At 40.5% G+C, this 15,619-nt stretch overlaps 1 protein-coding gene across 5 annotated transcripts in view; it reads left to right on the top strand.

Moving 5' to 3' along the window:
- LOC124117142 (myosin-9-like) overlaps positions 1-15,619 on the top strand; it is a 124,648-nt gene that overhangs the window by 69,779 nt on the left and 39,250 nt on the right. For 3 of the 5 annotated variants that reach the window (XM_048395306.1, XM_048395305.1, XM_048395302.1), the window contains exons 14-19: positions 2,145-2,249; positions 3,573-3,617; positions 8,952-9,035; positions 10,009-10,045; positions 11,600-11,656; positions 13,937-14,112. In XM_048395306.1, the coding sequence (XP_048251263.1) occupies positions 2,145-2,249; positions 3,573-3,617; positions 8,952-9,035; positions 10,009-10,045; positions 11,600-11,656; positions 13,937-14,112 (504 nt within the window). The remainder of the gene's footprint in view (positions 1-2,144; positions 2,250-3,572; positions 3,618-8,951; positions 9,036-10,008; positions 10,046-11,599; positions 11,657-13,936; positions 14,113-15,619) is intronic. The other 2 variants (XM_048395303.1, XM_048395304.1) reach the window with 2 other exon arrangements.

Below are 15,619 nucleotides of genomic sequence, written 5' to 3'. Positions count from 1 at the left end.
TGTCATTATTTCTGACTTCAAGTCTCCATGGCTGTTGTGTTAATTTCCAACACTGAATTATTTCCATGTTTTTAACGTTTAGCATGACAGAGGCGGATCCAGAATTCCAAACACACCCTGCCCCACCTGTATTCTGGATCCGCCATGGCATGATACGTTGTGTCTTTATTAACCAAAGGAATGTACACTAAACATCTCGGGTAGACTGCCTTACCAAGTTTGTATGTACTGATAACACCCTGTCACCCTGTAGAAACTTGTCAGTTTCATCCAGCGATATTGTAACTCAACCCCCTCTTAACAGAAACCTCAACCAGGTCTCTTGACCAAACTCACCTTTGTAACTAACTCAACCCCCTTTCTAACAGAAACCTCAACCTGGTCCCGTGATCAAACTCAACTTTGTGTCTAACTCAACCCCCTTTCCAACAGAAACCTCAATCTGGTCTCTTGACCAAACTCAACTTTGTATCTAACTCAACCCCTTTCCAACAAAAACCTCATGACCACAACTCCACGTTGTGAATAACCCACATCATCTCTGTTCATCCAGTGTATTATGGCTCAGTTCTGTTATGATAAATACCCTGGACGTGTTTGTCGCCATGGCTTCATTTTTTTCAGGCTGAAGAGCTGTTTGTTTGTGTCATATTCGAATCTGACTCCAAGCTGTGGTGGCAAATAAGTCCAGTGTATTCATCCTTACTGAATGGAGATTCTTGCTGGTGAATCAAGGATGGTTTCCACTAGCAACTGAAACCTGGTCCGTGATCAAATCACGAGATTGTAACCTTTTCTCTGAATAACATCAAGGTTCATACAGGCTTGAAAAGGCCTTGAATTTTTAGGTCGATCTTGGAAAGCCTTGAATTTTCAGGTCCCTCTTGAAAAGCCTTGAATTTTCAGGTCCCTCTTGAAAAGCCTTTATTTTTCATGTCAACTTTGAAAAACCTTGAAAATCACCAAAATGGCTTGAAAAGCTTTGAATTTGTACAAGATACTTGTTTATGAAATTATATTTTATTTTTTTACTTAATTAATTTATGTTTTTTGTTGGTTGTGAAAATAAATCTTGTTTGAAAATGTGTGATGTTCATGCAGCTTTTTAGATCTTATGATAAATATATAGTTTGCAGGATTTAAAAAAAATATTGACAGACTAAGGCTAATAACCCAACTAAAAAAGCCTTGAAAATCAAGGTTGAAAGCCTTGAAAAGCTTTGAAAAGGCGTTCCGTATCTGTATGAACCTTGAACAGGTTGTGTTGTTTAGGTTTGATTCAGTAACAGACCATTATTAATTAATCGTGAGGTTTTCATTTATCATCCAAAACATGCTTCCAGATCAGGCAATATTTCCTCAGAGACATCACTACGGGGAGGTATCACTACAATCAAATTGCATCACAATGTTTTACAGGTCATTGGTTACCATGGCGTCACAATCAAATGACATCACTAATGTTTCTGCTGCTGAAGCTGGTTGGCAGTACTTTGTACCCTCAAGACACTGGTTGTTACTGTTTATAAGCTGAAAAGATTGAAGCATTATTTTGGATGATAAATAGAATCTCACTTGAGTGTCTTTTGACATCCAACATTTGTCACAAAAAGTTCAAAACTTAAACGTTTTCCAAGGATGGGTCAGTATAACTGATGAGTGTGACCGTGCATGTTAATGTGTGTGTGAGTGTGTTTAGCCTTCATGAGTATCTTTATGCAATCGGAAACCAATTTCGTAGAAATACAGTAAACTACGGTTATAACGAACACAAAGGGACAGCTAATTTCAGTTCGTTATAACCGTAATTCGTTATAAGCATATATACAGCATAACTACAGCGTAACTACAGCATATAGTCGGGACTAAAAGGTTAGTTAGTTATATCCGTTAGTTCGTTATAAGCGTGTTCGTTATAACCGTAGTTTACTGTACTTAGTGTCATTGAGCATTTTTAACCAGTGAGATCTGGACTTCAGGCTGCAGCTTTATTATAATGGTGAACATTGCACTTTTGTAAGTAACTTATAGTTGTTAACAATTCAAATTTTTTTGGGGTAAAACTTGTTTGTCCTTATTGATGGGTATATAAATATTTGTCCAATTTCTTTGAGGGTTTCTAGAATTTCTCATTCTTTGTACAGGGCGATCGTGAATCCACAGACACTACCCGAATATTTGACCTTGACCCCTCTGAGCCTCCAAGTCAGGACACGACTCGCCAGTCAACCAGAGAAGGATCAAGACAGGTGACCTTGAACTTGAACTTGCTGCACTTTGACCTTGTGACATGACCTTGTCCTTTGAGTTACAGTGACCAAAGCAGTATAAGCCAAGGTTATCGAACCTTTTTGGGTTTACACATCTATGTCACATTTGCGATTTTAAGAAAAGCACGTTGAAAAAACATCTACTTGAAATACATAGGGAATTAAGAGGTGCTATATATAAATAAAACCTCATTTTGAAATATATTTCATTTCATTTTAGACCCGTGAAGTTTCATGTTAGAATAGGTCTTCAGCAACCCATGCTTCGATAAATGGCCACTATGCTTGTCGTAAGAGGCGACTAATGGGGTCGGGTGGTCAGGCTTGCTGACTTGGTTGATACATGTCATCATACCCCAATTGCGTGGATCCATGCTCATGATGTCAATCACTTGATTGTCTGGTCCAAACTTGATCAGTTACAACCTGCTGTCATATAACTGGAATATTGCTGAGTGTGGCGTTAAACAACAAACAAACAAACAAACAAACAAAACATTTCCTGACCAGAAGTAGTAATCAGACAAAGCTTTACTGCTTCCAAATTTGGAAAACAAAGCATACATCTGTTGCTCCTTCAGTGCAACCCAATGTTACTTAAAGGTTTGTGATGAAGTTTTCGCCACCAAGATCCAATGCCATTTTTTTCTAGGAAAGATAAATTTATACTGCAAAACAGAAAGTGAATTTTCCTCTTTCTTATTTTCATTATCATCATCTCAACAACAATAATATTCATATTTCTTGAGGGGCGGTCAGGTCGCCTAGTGGTTAAAGCGTTCGCTCGTCACGCCGAAGACTGACATGGGTACAATGTGTGAAGCCCATTTCTGGTGTCCCCCGCTGTGATATTGCTGGAATATTGCTAAAGGCGGCGTAAAACCAAACTCACTCACTCACTCATATTTCTCGACTTATCTTTCTCCATTCTATGCATGTTCCTCTCTGTAGGATATACTTCTGCTCATATATCTCTACCTGCTTGTCTGTATCTGTTAAGGTTCCACTAAGGCGCCAGAGGTGGCCTAGTACTCTAAGGTGATGCTTTTTTGTTCAGAGTTGCCTCCCTTAGGAGTGACACGATCCTATAATCATGGGTTTGAATCCCAGAAACACACTGTTTATGACCAGTGATTTGTCAGCACCTTAACCTGTATCAATTCTGGCTGTTCTCCCAGATTGAGCTGACACGCTGTGATATAACTGAAATACTGTTCACAGCAGCAGAATACACAACTCACTCTCTCTCTTCCATGTCCCACTAATCATCTTCTGCCTGTCTTCCTTCCACTAACATTCTAGAGTGAAAAGTCCAAAGGAAAGACCAAGTCTAAGTCTAAGACTGGGGTAAGGTTTCTCACAATGCTTTGTAACACCAAGCTCCTTGCTGCTATTTTTTACCCTTGCCATCCCGACAGTCAAAGCTTAATTTCCTCAGCAGGGTTAACCTTGCAAAACATACACAGTTCAAGTGCCAGTACCAAACCCTCCTCCCAAGCTCTACACAGTTCACATGCCAATGCCAGTTGCAAAATCTACTCCCTCGTCACTGTTCAAAATAAGAAAATGCCAGGCTGCCATTAGGACCCACAGAAGCTGCAGGCCCTGACTGAACTCTTCAGGCCCTGACTAAACACTTCAGGCCCTGACTGAACTCTTCAGACCCTGACTAAACTCTTCAGGCCCTGACTAAACTCTTCAGGCCCTGACTAAACTCTTCAGACCCTGACTGAACTCTTCAGACCCTGACTAAACTCTTCAGGCCCTGACTAAACTCTTCAGGCCCTGACTAAACTCTTCAGGCCCTGACTAAACTCTTCAGACCCTGACTGAACTCTTCAGACCCTGACTAAACTCTTCAGGCCCTGACTAAACTCTTCAGGCCCTGACTGAACTCTTCAGGCCCTGACTGAACTCTTCAGGCCCTGACTAAACTCTTCAGGCCCTGACTAAACTCTTCAGACCCTGACTAAACTCTTCAGGCCCTGACTAAACTCTTCAGGCCCTGACTAAACTCTTCAGGCCCTGACTAAACTCTTCAGGCCCTGACTAAACTCTTCAGACCCTGACTGAACTCTTCAGGCCCTGACTAAACTCTTCAGGCCCTGACTGAACTCTTCAGGCCCTGACTGAACTCTTCAGGCCCTGACTAAACTCTTCAGGCCCTGACTAAACTCTTCAGACCCTGACTGAACTCTTCAGGCCCTGACTGAACTCTTCAGGCCCTGACTAAACTCTTCAGGCCCTGACTAAACTCTTCAGGCCCTGACTAAACTCTTCAGGCCCTGACTGAACTCTTCAGGCCCTGACTAAACTCTTCAGGCCCTGACTGAACTCTTCAGACCCTGACTGAACTCTTCAGACCCTGACTAAACTCTTCAGGCCCTGACTAAACTCTTCAGGCCCTGACTAAACTCTTCAGGCCCTGACTAAACTCTTCAGGCCCTGACTAAACTCTTCAGACCGGCCCTGACTAAACTCTTCAGGCCCTGACTAAACTCTTCAGACCCTGACTGAACTCTTCAGACCCTGACTAAACTCTTCAGGCCCTGACTAAACTCTTCAGGCCCTGACTGAACTCTTCAGGCCCTGACTGAACTCTTCAGGCCCTGACTAAACTCTTCAGGCCCTGACTAAACTCTTCAGGCCCTGACTAAACTCTTCAGGCCCTGACTGAACTCTTCAGGCCCTGACTAAACTCTTCAGGCCCTGACTAAACTCTTCAGGCCCTGACTAAACTCTTCAGGCCCTCATTTAAGAAACTACTGGGACAAATCAATAGACAGGTAATTTACTGCAGGCCATAAGGATCCATACAACTTTGAAACTACGAGCCGACACAAGATCTACTTGCCACGAGCCTTCAGGCAAGCACTTGTTTCGAAGACTGACCCACATCCAACACAGCTGATATGTCCCTTCATCCCAGTCCATCACAGCTAATATGTCCATGTTTTCTGGTATATGTTTGCTTTTACAACCACACTGCCAACATTTTCCTATTACTGTCACAGCTTTGCACAGCCCAGCTATCAGCAGCCGAGACTGTATGTGATAAAGACAGCCCACATAAAACACAGTAATTGTCACTGCATTGCACAGCCCAGCTATAAGACGCCAGTCACTACCAAATATGACTGTCAGAGCATTGCTCATCTCAGCTTTAAGCATCATCACTCTATATCAACTTAAATAACTGCCTTTGTGTACCTTTTTCAGTACTCTTGTGTGTAACAATGACAGTCCATACTAAAACACTCTAACTGTCATGGCATTGCACATCCCAGCTATAAGCATCATCATCATTCCTTTTGAACATATAAAAAACTTGTCGTTGTCTTCTCTTTCTCTATATTCGGTGACTGCCTCCGTGGTCTAGTGGTAGAGTGTCCACCCGGAGAGCGGAAGGTCGTGGGTTCGATCCCTGACTGTGACATACCCAAAGACGTTAAAAGATGGTGCTTGTTGTTACCCTGCCTGGCGCTCAGCATTAAGGGGCTAAAACAAGGACTAGTCGGCTCAGTCAGTTTACTGTGTCTAAGTGGGGTATTCATGTTAAACTGTGGCATTGTGTCTCAATGGGCTAGCACTATAAAATGGTCATCAGTCCAGACTAGTACAAGCAGCCACACACACACACCTCGCTATTTAAGTGCAATGATCTTGGACGCAACATTAAACCCCATTTCCACTCACACTCTGTATTCTGTAATAATGACAGTCCACAAAAAACACTGTAATTGACACAGCGTTGCTTGTCCCAGCTTCAAGCAGCCAGTTTTGACACAAGTCACTATGGCCGCCCTTTCTTGCTACCTTGTATGTACAAAAGACAGCCAACAAGAGACAGAATTACAACTGTCACAGCATTGCTTGTCCCAGCTATAAGCAGCCAGTTTTGACACAAGTCACCATGGCCGCCCTTTCTTGCTATCTTGTACGTACTAAAGACAGCCAACAGGAAAAAGAAATATAACTGTCACAGCATCGCTTGTCCCAGCTATAACTTGGCAGTTTTGACACAAGTCACCATGGCCATCCACTCGCTACCTTTTACGAACAAAAGACAACCAACAGGAAAAAGAAATATAACTGTCACAGCATTGCTTGTCCTGGCTATAAGCACCCAGTTTTGACACAAGTGACCATATGCTGATGACTGCCCTTTCTCTCCACCGTGTATGTGGTAATGAGAACACAATTGGCCATTAGTACTGCTGGGCCCTCTTAGGCACCATAATACCATTTGCGCCGCCAGACCATCGATTATAGATTAATTCCTTGGTTATTGCTGTGATTGTCCTGGCTGTCAGGTGCTAACTGGCAACAAGGAAAGCAAGAAAACATGCAAGGAAATTACAGCCAAAATAGCGCCAAAGTGACTGTCCCATTAGAGAGTTTCTGACACTCACATTAACAGCTGTCAATCGATAACAATAAGAAATGTCGAATCCCGGTTTGCCCCGATTATGTTTCTAGGTTTGTCATCACCATACCCATGCTCGTAGGTTTCACCGAAGTGGTAAACATCCGAGACCTGCATCACTTCGGGGTTTCCTCCCACATTTAGCTGACACGTCGTGATATAACTGGAATACTGTTAAAAGCGGCGTTAAACCCAACTCACTCAATAAGAAATGTACGTTCAATCAGTACTGGGACCATCTATGGCAGAGTTTCTTCACTCAAGTTTTGATTTAAAAAGGGAAATGCCTGTCTATAACAAGCATAAGACATCGCACATACTTATTTTATTTGATGTGGGTACATATTGTGGTCACTTGGAAACGCAATTTTAATATCTGGGACTCCAAAATGTATTGCTGAGTCCCCAGGAGTCGCAGATATAAAGAAGAGTTGCTTCCCTTAGTTTGTCAGGATTTGCTGCAAGGACCTGCCTAGAGCCCAATATTTGGCCCGAAATCTAAAGCAAATGTCATTTAAATTCCCAATTTGTAACTAAATAATTCCCTTTCATGTTAATAATTATTAATAAATATTAATATATATCACTAACGACTAAGTTTATGGCTTTGTACACAACCAATAACTAGGAACAATGCTTCATTTGATATTATTGCATTAAATGCAATGTCAAAATACTTCTAATTTTAAGAAAATAACTTTTAAAAAATCCCAATTTTGAACAAAATATCGATTTTTGTCAATTTGCCTGTCAGGCACACTTATTTAAGAATCCTAGATAAATCCCTGTTATTGCTTGCAAGTTTGAACCCAGCATTCAGTGATGTATTGTACATATTACACCTGTGGGAATTATCCCCTGCTGTTCGTAAGAGGCAAGTTAATGTATCAGGTGGTCAGCAACCCATGCTTGTCGTAAAAGGCGACTAACGGGATCGGGTGGTCATAGCATTATGTATTGTCTGTTCAAGGAGTTCGTTCACACCATCTCCAAATTATCAATCCATGAAGATCCAGATTAGAATTAGTCTTCAGCAACCTATGATGCTTCCATAAAAGGCGACTATGCTTGTAAGAGGCGACTAACGGGATCGGGTGGTCAGGCTCGCTGACTTGGTTGATTCATGTCATTGTATCTCAATTGCGTGGATCGATGCTCATGATGTCAATCACTGGATTGTCTGGTCCAGACTCGATTATTTACAGACCGCCGTCACATAGCTGGAATACTGCTAAAAGTGTGGTATAACGTAATTTGTATTTATCATTATAATTTCCTTTTATATCATTTTCAGTTAAAATTAATTTAATTATTTTCAGTCAATTTTGTCCAGTATCTTGTAAGATTAGTATTGTGTGGTGAAAAGGAATAGAAATTATTGCAGCACAAGTGAAAACAATATGTAGGTCATAAAATTGTTTATTCAACAATTAACCCATTTTTTTTCATTCATTTATCAGTAAATCGGTTACAGTAAAAGTTCGCTTCGTGACATTTATTGTCAGAGAATGAAAAACAAGTTCATGTCGTAAGAATATGTCGTCATGGTGATACGAGACCTTGTGCTCATATCGGACTCACAACACACGCAGGTACTTGTCCGGTGCCTAGGAACATCTAATGCTGTCTAATTCTGGAAAATAAATCACACTTCCTGATATTTGTATTTGGGCTTGGGAGAAATGGCAGCTGTGACATTGTAAAAGCAGCAGGTAATTGTTAGCCTTGATTGTGTATCTGACAGTGTTCTTGAACTGACTGCGTGATGAGTTGGCGTAGGAAGGCTAAAGAAGGCGTTATTTGTGAAAACATCACTTGTTTTGTGCAGGATTATTTAGTGTTTATGAGAATTTGAAAGGGAATCTGTAGGCAGGGATGTGTAGGCAGATGTGGAAGGAATACTACAAATGTGCCACACTCTAAAACATCGGATTACCATCACTGACTCACTATGACAGCTGCATCATATTTCATTGTTTAGTTGAATATTTTTAAAACAATTTTATTTGTCTATATTATGAGACTAAAGGTAAGTGTTGATGTCTTTTTGTTAAGTGCTCGAAGTCAAAGGTGACATGGAGTACTTGATGTCTTTGGTATTTGAATCCAGGGACCCCTAAGTCTGTAGTCTATGGTACAAATACTGACATTTTCAGACATGATAATCAGTGCTAGAAACAGGACTAATCTCAATTCCCTTGACTAAGCTATAAGCATGATGAGTTTAGTTTTTAAATGTGTTTTTAATCTTCCAGGAGACACGTTCCAAGGCAAGTCGGCAGGGCAGTGTAGCCAGCAAAAAGTCGGGGAAATCGCCCAGCCGGGGGTCCAAGTCAGAGGTGGGTGGAGGATTTGTCTGGGAATATCATTTCCTTCTTGAATGTCAATGTTCCACATGTACCGTAAGCACATACCCTGGGATCTTACAGGGGATATTGGTGGCACAGTGGTGTGTGCAGAGTTGCCTCCCCTAGACATGCATGACACTGGTCCTGTGTTCGAATCCTAAGTTTTGTACCATGGTCTGTCAGCACCATACCAATGTTTATGGTTTGGGGTAAAGATCTGAATGTGTGTAACCCAAGTAAAGATCGGAATGTTTGTAACCCAAGTAAGGATCAGAATGTTTGTAACTCAAGTAAAGATCTGAATGTTTGTAACTCAAGTAAGGATCAGAATGTTTGTAACTCAAGTAAAGATCAGAATGTTTGTAACCCAAGTAAAGATCAGAACGTTTGTAACCCAAGTAAAGATCTGAATGTTTGTAACTCAAGTAAAGATCGGAATGTTTGTAACCCAAGTAAAGATCGGAATGTTTGTAACCCAAAGTAAAGATCGGAATGTTTGTAACCAAAGTAAAGATCTGAACGTTTGTAACTCAAGTAAAGATCGGAATGTTTGTAACCAAAGTAAAGATCTGAACGTTTGTAACTCAAGTAAAGATCGGAATGTTTGTAACTCAAGTAAAGATCGGAATGTTTGTAGCCCAAGTAAAGATCAGAATGTTTGTAACTCAATTAAAGATCAGAATGTTTGTAACCTAAGTAAAGATCAGAATATTTGTAGCCCAAGTAAAGATCGGAATGTTTGTAACCCAAGTCTCTGAACATGTTCAGCTGCAAGATCAGCAATAGAAACGAACAGTTTTAGTCCACTGGTCCTTATAATGATAACATATAGCAAAACCCTTAAGAAGGCCACATTTCTACTTGTCCTTATGTTCCCAAGGACAATAGGACTAGTACCAATTTCTAACGCTGAAGATGGTTCTGCATGTTTACAGTTTTTGACAGCTTGTCATTTCTATTTCAGTCGAAGCCAGGCAGCAGGGCAAGCATCAAGGCCGACGGTAGGTGGCTCTCGTTATTACTTGCGTGGTAGAATAGGTCTTCAGCAACCCATGCTTGCCATAAAAGGCGACTATGCTTGTTGTAAATGGCGACTAAGGGCATCGGGTGGTCAGGCTCGCTGACTCGGTTGAAGCATGTCATCGATCCCAATTGCGTGGAACTATGCTCATGACGTCACTCACTGGATTGTCTGGTCCAGACTCGATTATTTACAGACCGCCGTCATATAGCTGGAATATTGCTGAGTGCAGCGTACAACAACAAACCAAACCAAACCAAACCAAACCAAATTACCGGCGTATTGAGTTCAGTCCTAGCCGAAAACAGCAGTGATGCTCAAACACCAAGTACTTCAACTGGATTTACAAATTCCAACATGAAGAACAGTTGCAATCATAATTCATTAATTCAAGGATTACAAAACTTGTACACAAAATACAAATAAGTATGCACTACCTACAGTGTCCCATTGCAATGGTACTTGCCTAATCTTACTAAAAGACAGATAATAAACTCCCGATAGGATACGCCAAGATCTGGGGACATAGGTCAGATGAAGCTTGAGTGAACTTTGATCACCCATCAAAATAAAGGCTGCATGGGTCCTTGAGCTAAGTAGAGGTCAGGTTTCAAAACAATCTGGCTTCATATATTTACTGCCTCAATTAGAAAATTTCGATTTCTGGCAAAGGAAACTGCCACAAAACATCCTTTTGTGTGTTAATGCCATGGCATTCGCAAACGACTGGATGTATACAAACAATATCTACATCAATATAACAGCATTCAGATTTCCCCAATTGATTTCATTTTGAAGATACAGAAATCGGATATACTCTAACTCATACCGAGACTTTAGAGTGAGTATGTGAGTGAGTGTGGTTTTACGCCGCTTTTAGCAATATTCCAGCAATATCATGGCGGGGGGTCACCAGAAATGGGCTTCACACGCTTTTAGCAATATTCCAGTGGCAGCTAACCAAGACTCGACACCGAATACCTGAGAAGAAAGTTCAGCTAATGCAACCTCCTTTGAAGGTATCTGATCAGAGTTATAGATCTGATTTTAATGAGACTGTTACCAGTTAAATGCTGATTGACTGAAACCCAGTTGATATTTCCCATGTTAAAAACATCCAATTTTTAAAAATATTTTTAACAGGCCACTGGATTTATTATAAGAACTATGCCAATTTGTAACTCACCTGACAGAAATTCAAGTGAGCTTATGTCATGGCACTTCTGTTGGTATTATCTGTTTGTTTGTTTGTTTGTTTGTTTGTTCGTTGTTTAACGCCGCACTCAGCAATATTCTAGCAAAATGACGGCAGTCTGTAAATAATCTAGTCTGGACCAGACAATCCAATGATTGACATCATGAACATCGATCAACGCAAATGGGTCCCGATCAACGCACCCGATCCTGTTAGTCGCCTCTTACGACTAACAGTGCTGTGGCACTATTATTTTCTTAAAATGTCTATGCACCGCCTTGAGTTTTGTCATGGAAATAACAGGCTTGAGAATCAATATGAATGGCTCATTGTTCGCAGATCACAAAGACGATGTTGACGATGAAATAGTCGATATCACACAATACACACCAGCAGGTAATCGGGTCAACACGTAGAGGGACAGTGTGTACTAACCTACATTAACTTGGTTTCTGACATAACGTGTCATGTGTTCTCATTTGTGACGTGGTTGATGTACAGTATCGTTCAGATCTTTTCTAGAAATCTCGTTTTCATAATTTTATGGATGTTTTACTGAACACTTTAAGTATTTTTTATACATTGTTTTTTGCATTTAACAGTGTCATATAATTTTTTATCCTAATAAACCATTATGTATTTTTTTTAAAGACAATATTTTAGTTTCATAAATTTTACAAATATATATACACATATAATATTTTACCATCAGAGTAGGGCATATAATATTAATGTACTTGAGCAGTAGACTGACCTTGGGATGGGTACCCGGTAGTATTTAGAATAGATCTGCAGCAACCTATGTTTGTCGAAAGAACCGACCAATAGATTAAGTGGTCAGACTCAGTGCTTTTAAAGCCAACTTTATACAGAATATATATCTCCTTTTCCCCTGTCACGAGATGAGAGAAACATGATGTTTCATGAGCCACAAGAAATATCCTATTTATGATATATATACGTTTTGTGTAGTTTTCTCCCGGAAAATTAAATTATTTCATTACAAATGTAAAACCTTGAAACGTAAATTCGCCTTCCTAACACACAGGGACGGCTCACCACCCCTTGTATTTGCGACTAAAAAAGTAGTTTCGTGTTGCAAAATCTTTAAAAATGTTAAATTGTACCAATGTGGGGAACAAACCCAGGTCTTTGGCTGAACAGGCCAACCCTTTACCACATGGCTACCCCGCCCCAAAATAGTATAGAACTTCTTTTTCATCAACGTATACTAACTTAGAAAACATAGACACAAAAAACTAGAAAAAATTGATAATTTGATTTTGAATCATTATTAATTTCATATTTAGTTAATAACTTCATGGATTCATGTTTATAAAGCTGTGATTGTTTGGCTTTAAAATATGTACCCTTGTTATTTTGTTTGAGTTTATCAGGTTAGATTCAGAGTAATAACATCAGTTATAGTTGGAATCAGTTTGTAGTCCAGTCTTATGTTTTACTAACACATTATCGGTGGACGACAGGTGGACTTCCTTATCAGCTAATCCTTGCAGTTTTGTGAAGTCAGAACTTTTCTTTTTGTTATTGTACCATTTGAATTGTTGTTGGTGCAACTAAACATGGACATAGAAAAGGAATAGAAAAGATTGAACAGACAACAAATGTAGTGCCAATCTCATTAAAATCTAAACAAAGATCTGAGAACACCCCATTGCGGGTAGCGTCAGACTGATCTTGCGCCAACTTTGACTGATCAATGGAATGACTGACAAGATGTCGACATTAGCCAATCAAAAGGCAGCTTTCTCGTGCACTAATTTCAAATTGGCGACTGCACTTTCGAAACATATTTTGACAAATTCTTAATTAAAAATTTGAAACCTGAACAAAAGAACATTCTGAAATGGCTAATAGATGATCTAGATTGTTTAGATTCAGTTCTTAAGCCCGTAACTATTGTTTTGAATAACCCGTGTTAAAGTTTTCGAGGTTGCATGATTAGAGATCACATTCCGACTGTCACTTTCATGATCTGGTAAGCGACGCTCTGATTGGTCGGATGAAAGGTCGTTCTGAAGTAACCCCTAATGGGATGTCCTCAGATCTTTGCTCAGCGGTAGCGAGGACTAAGATCTGATTTTAGTGAGATTGATGTAGTGCTAAAATGAAAAGACTGTGCCTAGACAAGGCAGAGAGGCCGAAAGTTTCAGATTATGTCTTATTAAATTCCCCTATTGGAATGAACAGAAAAGAACATTCATAAATATGTGATCAAATCTAAAGTGTTAAATGAGATTTGAAACCCCAAAATATCAAGTTTTATATTTAATACTCTAAAGAAGTTAAAGAGCACATCATGACAGATTAACTGTAGTAACATGAAAAAATGTGGTGTGAAGATTCACAGTATAACTTATTAATCATCTTGTTGTAGCTAAATGTTTTTATTTGACTCTGTGCTGTGATCCAATAATGCAAGTGATTATTCTGATAATCTGTTGTATTTTCAGTGTATTTTCAGTGTATTTTCTTGTTCAACCCGGCAACTTCTTAGCAGACTATGTATTCTGTGGAATGAAGAATTTCTAGATCTTTAACCAGGCAGCCATTTTGTTTTTGAGAGGAAAAGTGTTCACAATCAGTTTCTTTTGCTTTTCTCATTCTGTTGTCTGCAGATTCAGGTTTTGACTGATCGTGTTCCCACTGTTGTAGATGCCAAGGAGTACGCTGAGGCTGCCGTGCAGGACGAAGGAGGCAACCCTTCCACGGCCAGTGTGGAGAAAACTGTAGCTAAGGGGAGACGATCCAAGACAGGACTGGCACCAGTTCGGGAGACAGATGCTGCAGAGTATGACAATGCGTTCGACCTGTCTGATGATGCATCATGGGTATGTGGTGCTTGTTGACACTGAGAAACTTGGTCAGGGTTCAAACAGATATGGAACACAAACATTGAAGGACTTTTCAAGGCCAGCTGTCATTTTCAAGGCTTTTTAAGTTGGGTTATTATTATTAGCCTTGGTCCAACATACTCTGTATTAGTTGTAAGACCTAAAAAGGAGTGTTACCATCACACATTTTTCAACAAGTTTTATTTTTCACCCAACAAAAGAATATATTATATCTGTCATGAATTCTTCAAGGTCTTTGGCATACAAATCTATCACTGATAAATCTCATTTCATCTTTTGGTACATATTTTTTATGTGTTTTAATACTTTGATTAACAAGTATATATCATTTTGTACAAATTCAAGGCTCTTCAAGCTATTTTGGTGATTTTCAAGGCTTTCAAAGTAGACTTGACGAATCAAGGATTTTCAAGAGGGACCTTACAATTTAAGGCTTTTTCAAGCCAGTATGGAGCCTGTTAATAAAAATTAGACACTGTTGGTACAGTGATATTGTACTTGAGTTTTCATGTTGTCATCTCACCCAGTATATATGGGCTGATGTTCATCCAATCAGCCTGAGGCTTAATGATTCCATCTGTGACCTGATTGATGCTGTGTCATCACACCCTGTAAATAGGGATCATTCATAGGCATGGCACCTCCTGACGCCTTGCTCATTCTTAACTTTAAAGCTGTCACCCTCCAGCCCCCACTATCACTCCCTCCCTCCACCCTCCTCACTCACTCTTTCCTTCCAGCCTTCCCTCTCTCCCCACTCAATCTTTCGTCCCTCCCTCTATACTCTTTCCCTCCCTCCCTTTCTCACTCACTCTTCCCTTCCATCCTTCTCTCCCTCACTCTCAATCTTTCGTCCCTCCCTCTCTACTCTTTCCCTCCCTCTCTCACTCACTCTTTCCTTCCATCCTTCTCTCCCTCCCACACTCAATCTTGTATCCCTCATTCTCTACTCTTTCCCTCCCTCTCTCACTCTCTCTTTCCTTCCTTCCATCCCTCCCTCCCTCACTCATTCTTTCATCCCTCCCTCTCTCCCTCCCTCACTCATTCTTTCATCCCTCCCTCTCTCCCTCCCTCACTCAATCTTTCATCCCTCCCTCTCTCCCTCCCTCACTCAATCTTTCATCCCTCCCTCTCTCCCTCCCTCACTCAATCTTTCACCCCTCCCTCTCTACTCTTTCTCTCCCTCTCTCACTCATTCCTTCCTTCCATCCCTCTCTCCCTCCCACACTCAATCTTTCATCCCTCCATCTCTACTCTTTCCTTCCCTCTCTCATTCTCTCTTTCCTTACATCTCTCTATCCCTCTCTCACTCACTCTTTCCTTCCTTCCATCCCCTCTCCCTCCCTCTCTACTCTTTCCCTCCCTCTCTACTCTTTCCCTCCCTCTCTCACTCACTCTTTCCTTCCTTCCATCCCCTCTCCCTCCCTCATTCTCTTTCCTTACATCTCCCTCTCCCTCTCTCACTCACTCTTTCCTTCCTTCC

The sequence above is a fragment of the Haliotis rufescens genome, unplaced genomic scaffold (genome assembly GCF_023055435.1).
Source record: "Haliotis rufescens isolate VD_foot unplaced genomic scaffold, xgHalRufe1.0.p SCAF_14, whole genome shotgun sequence".
Taxonomy (NCBI): Eukaryota; Metazoa; Mollusca; class Gastropoda; order Lepetellida; family Haliotidae; genus Haliotis; species Haliotis rufescens.
The sequence above is the reverse complement of the archived record's forward strand: the minus strand, read 5'-3'. Positions and strand labels throughout refer to the sequence as shown.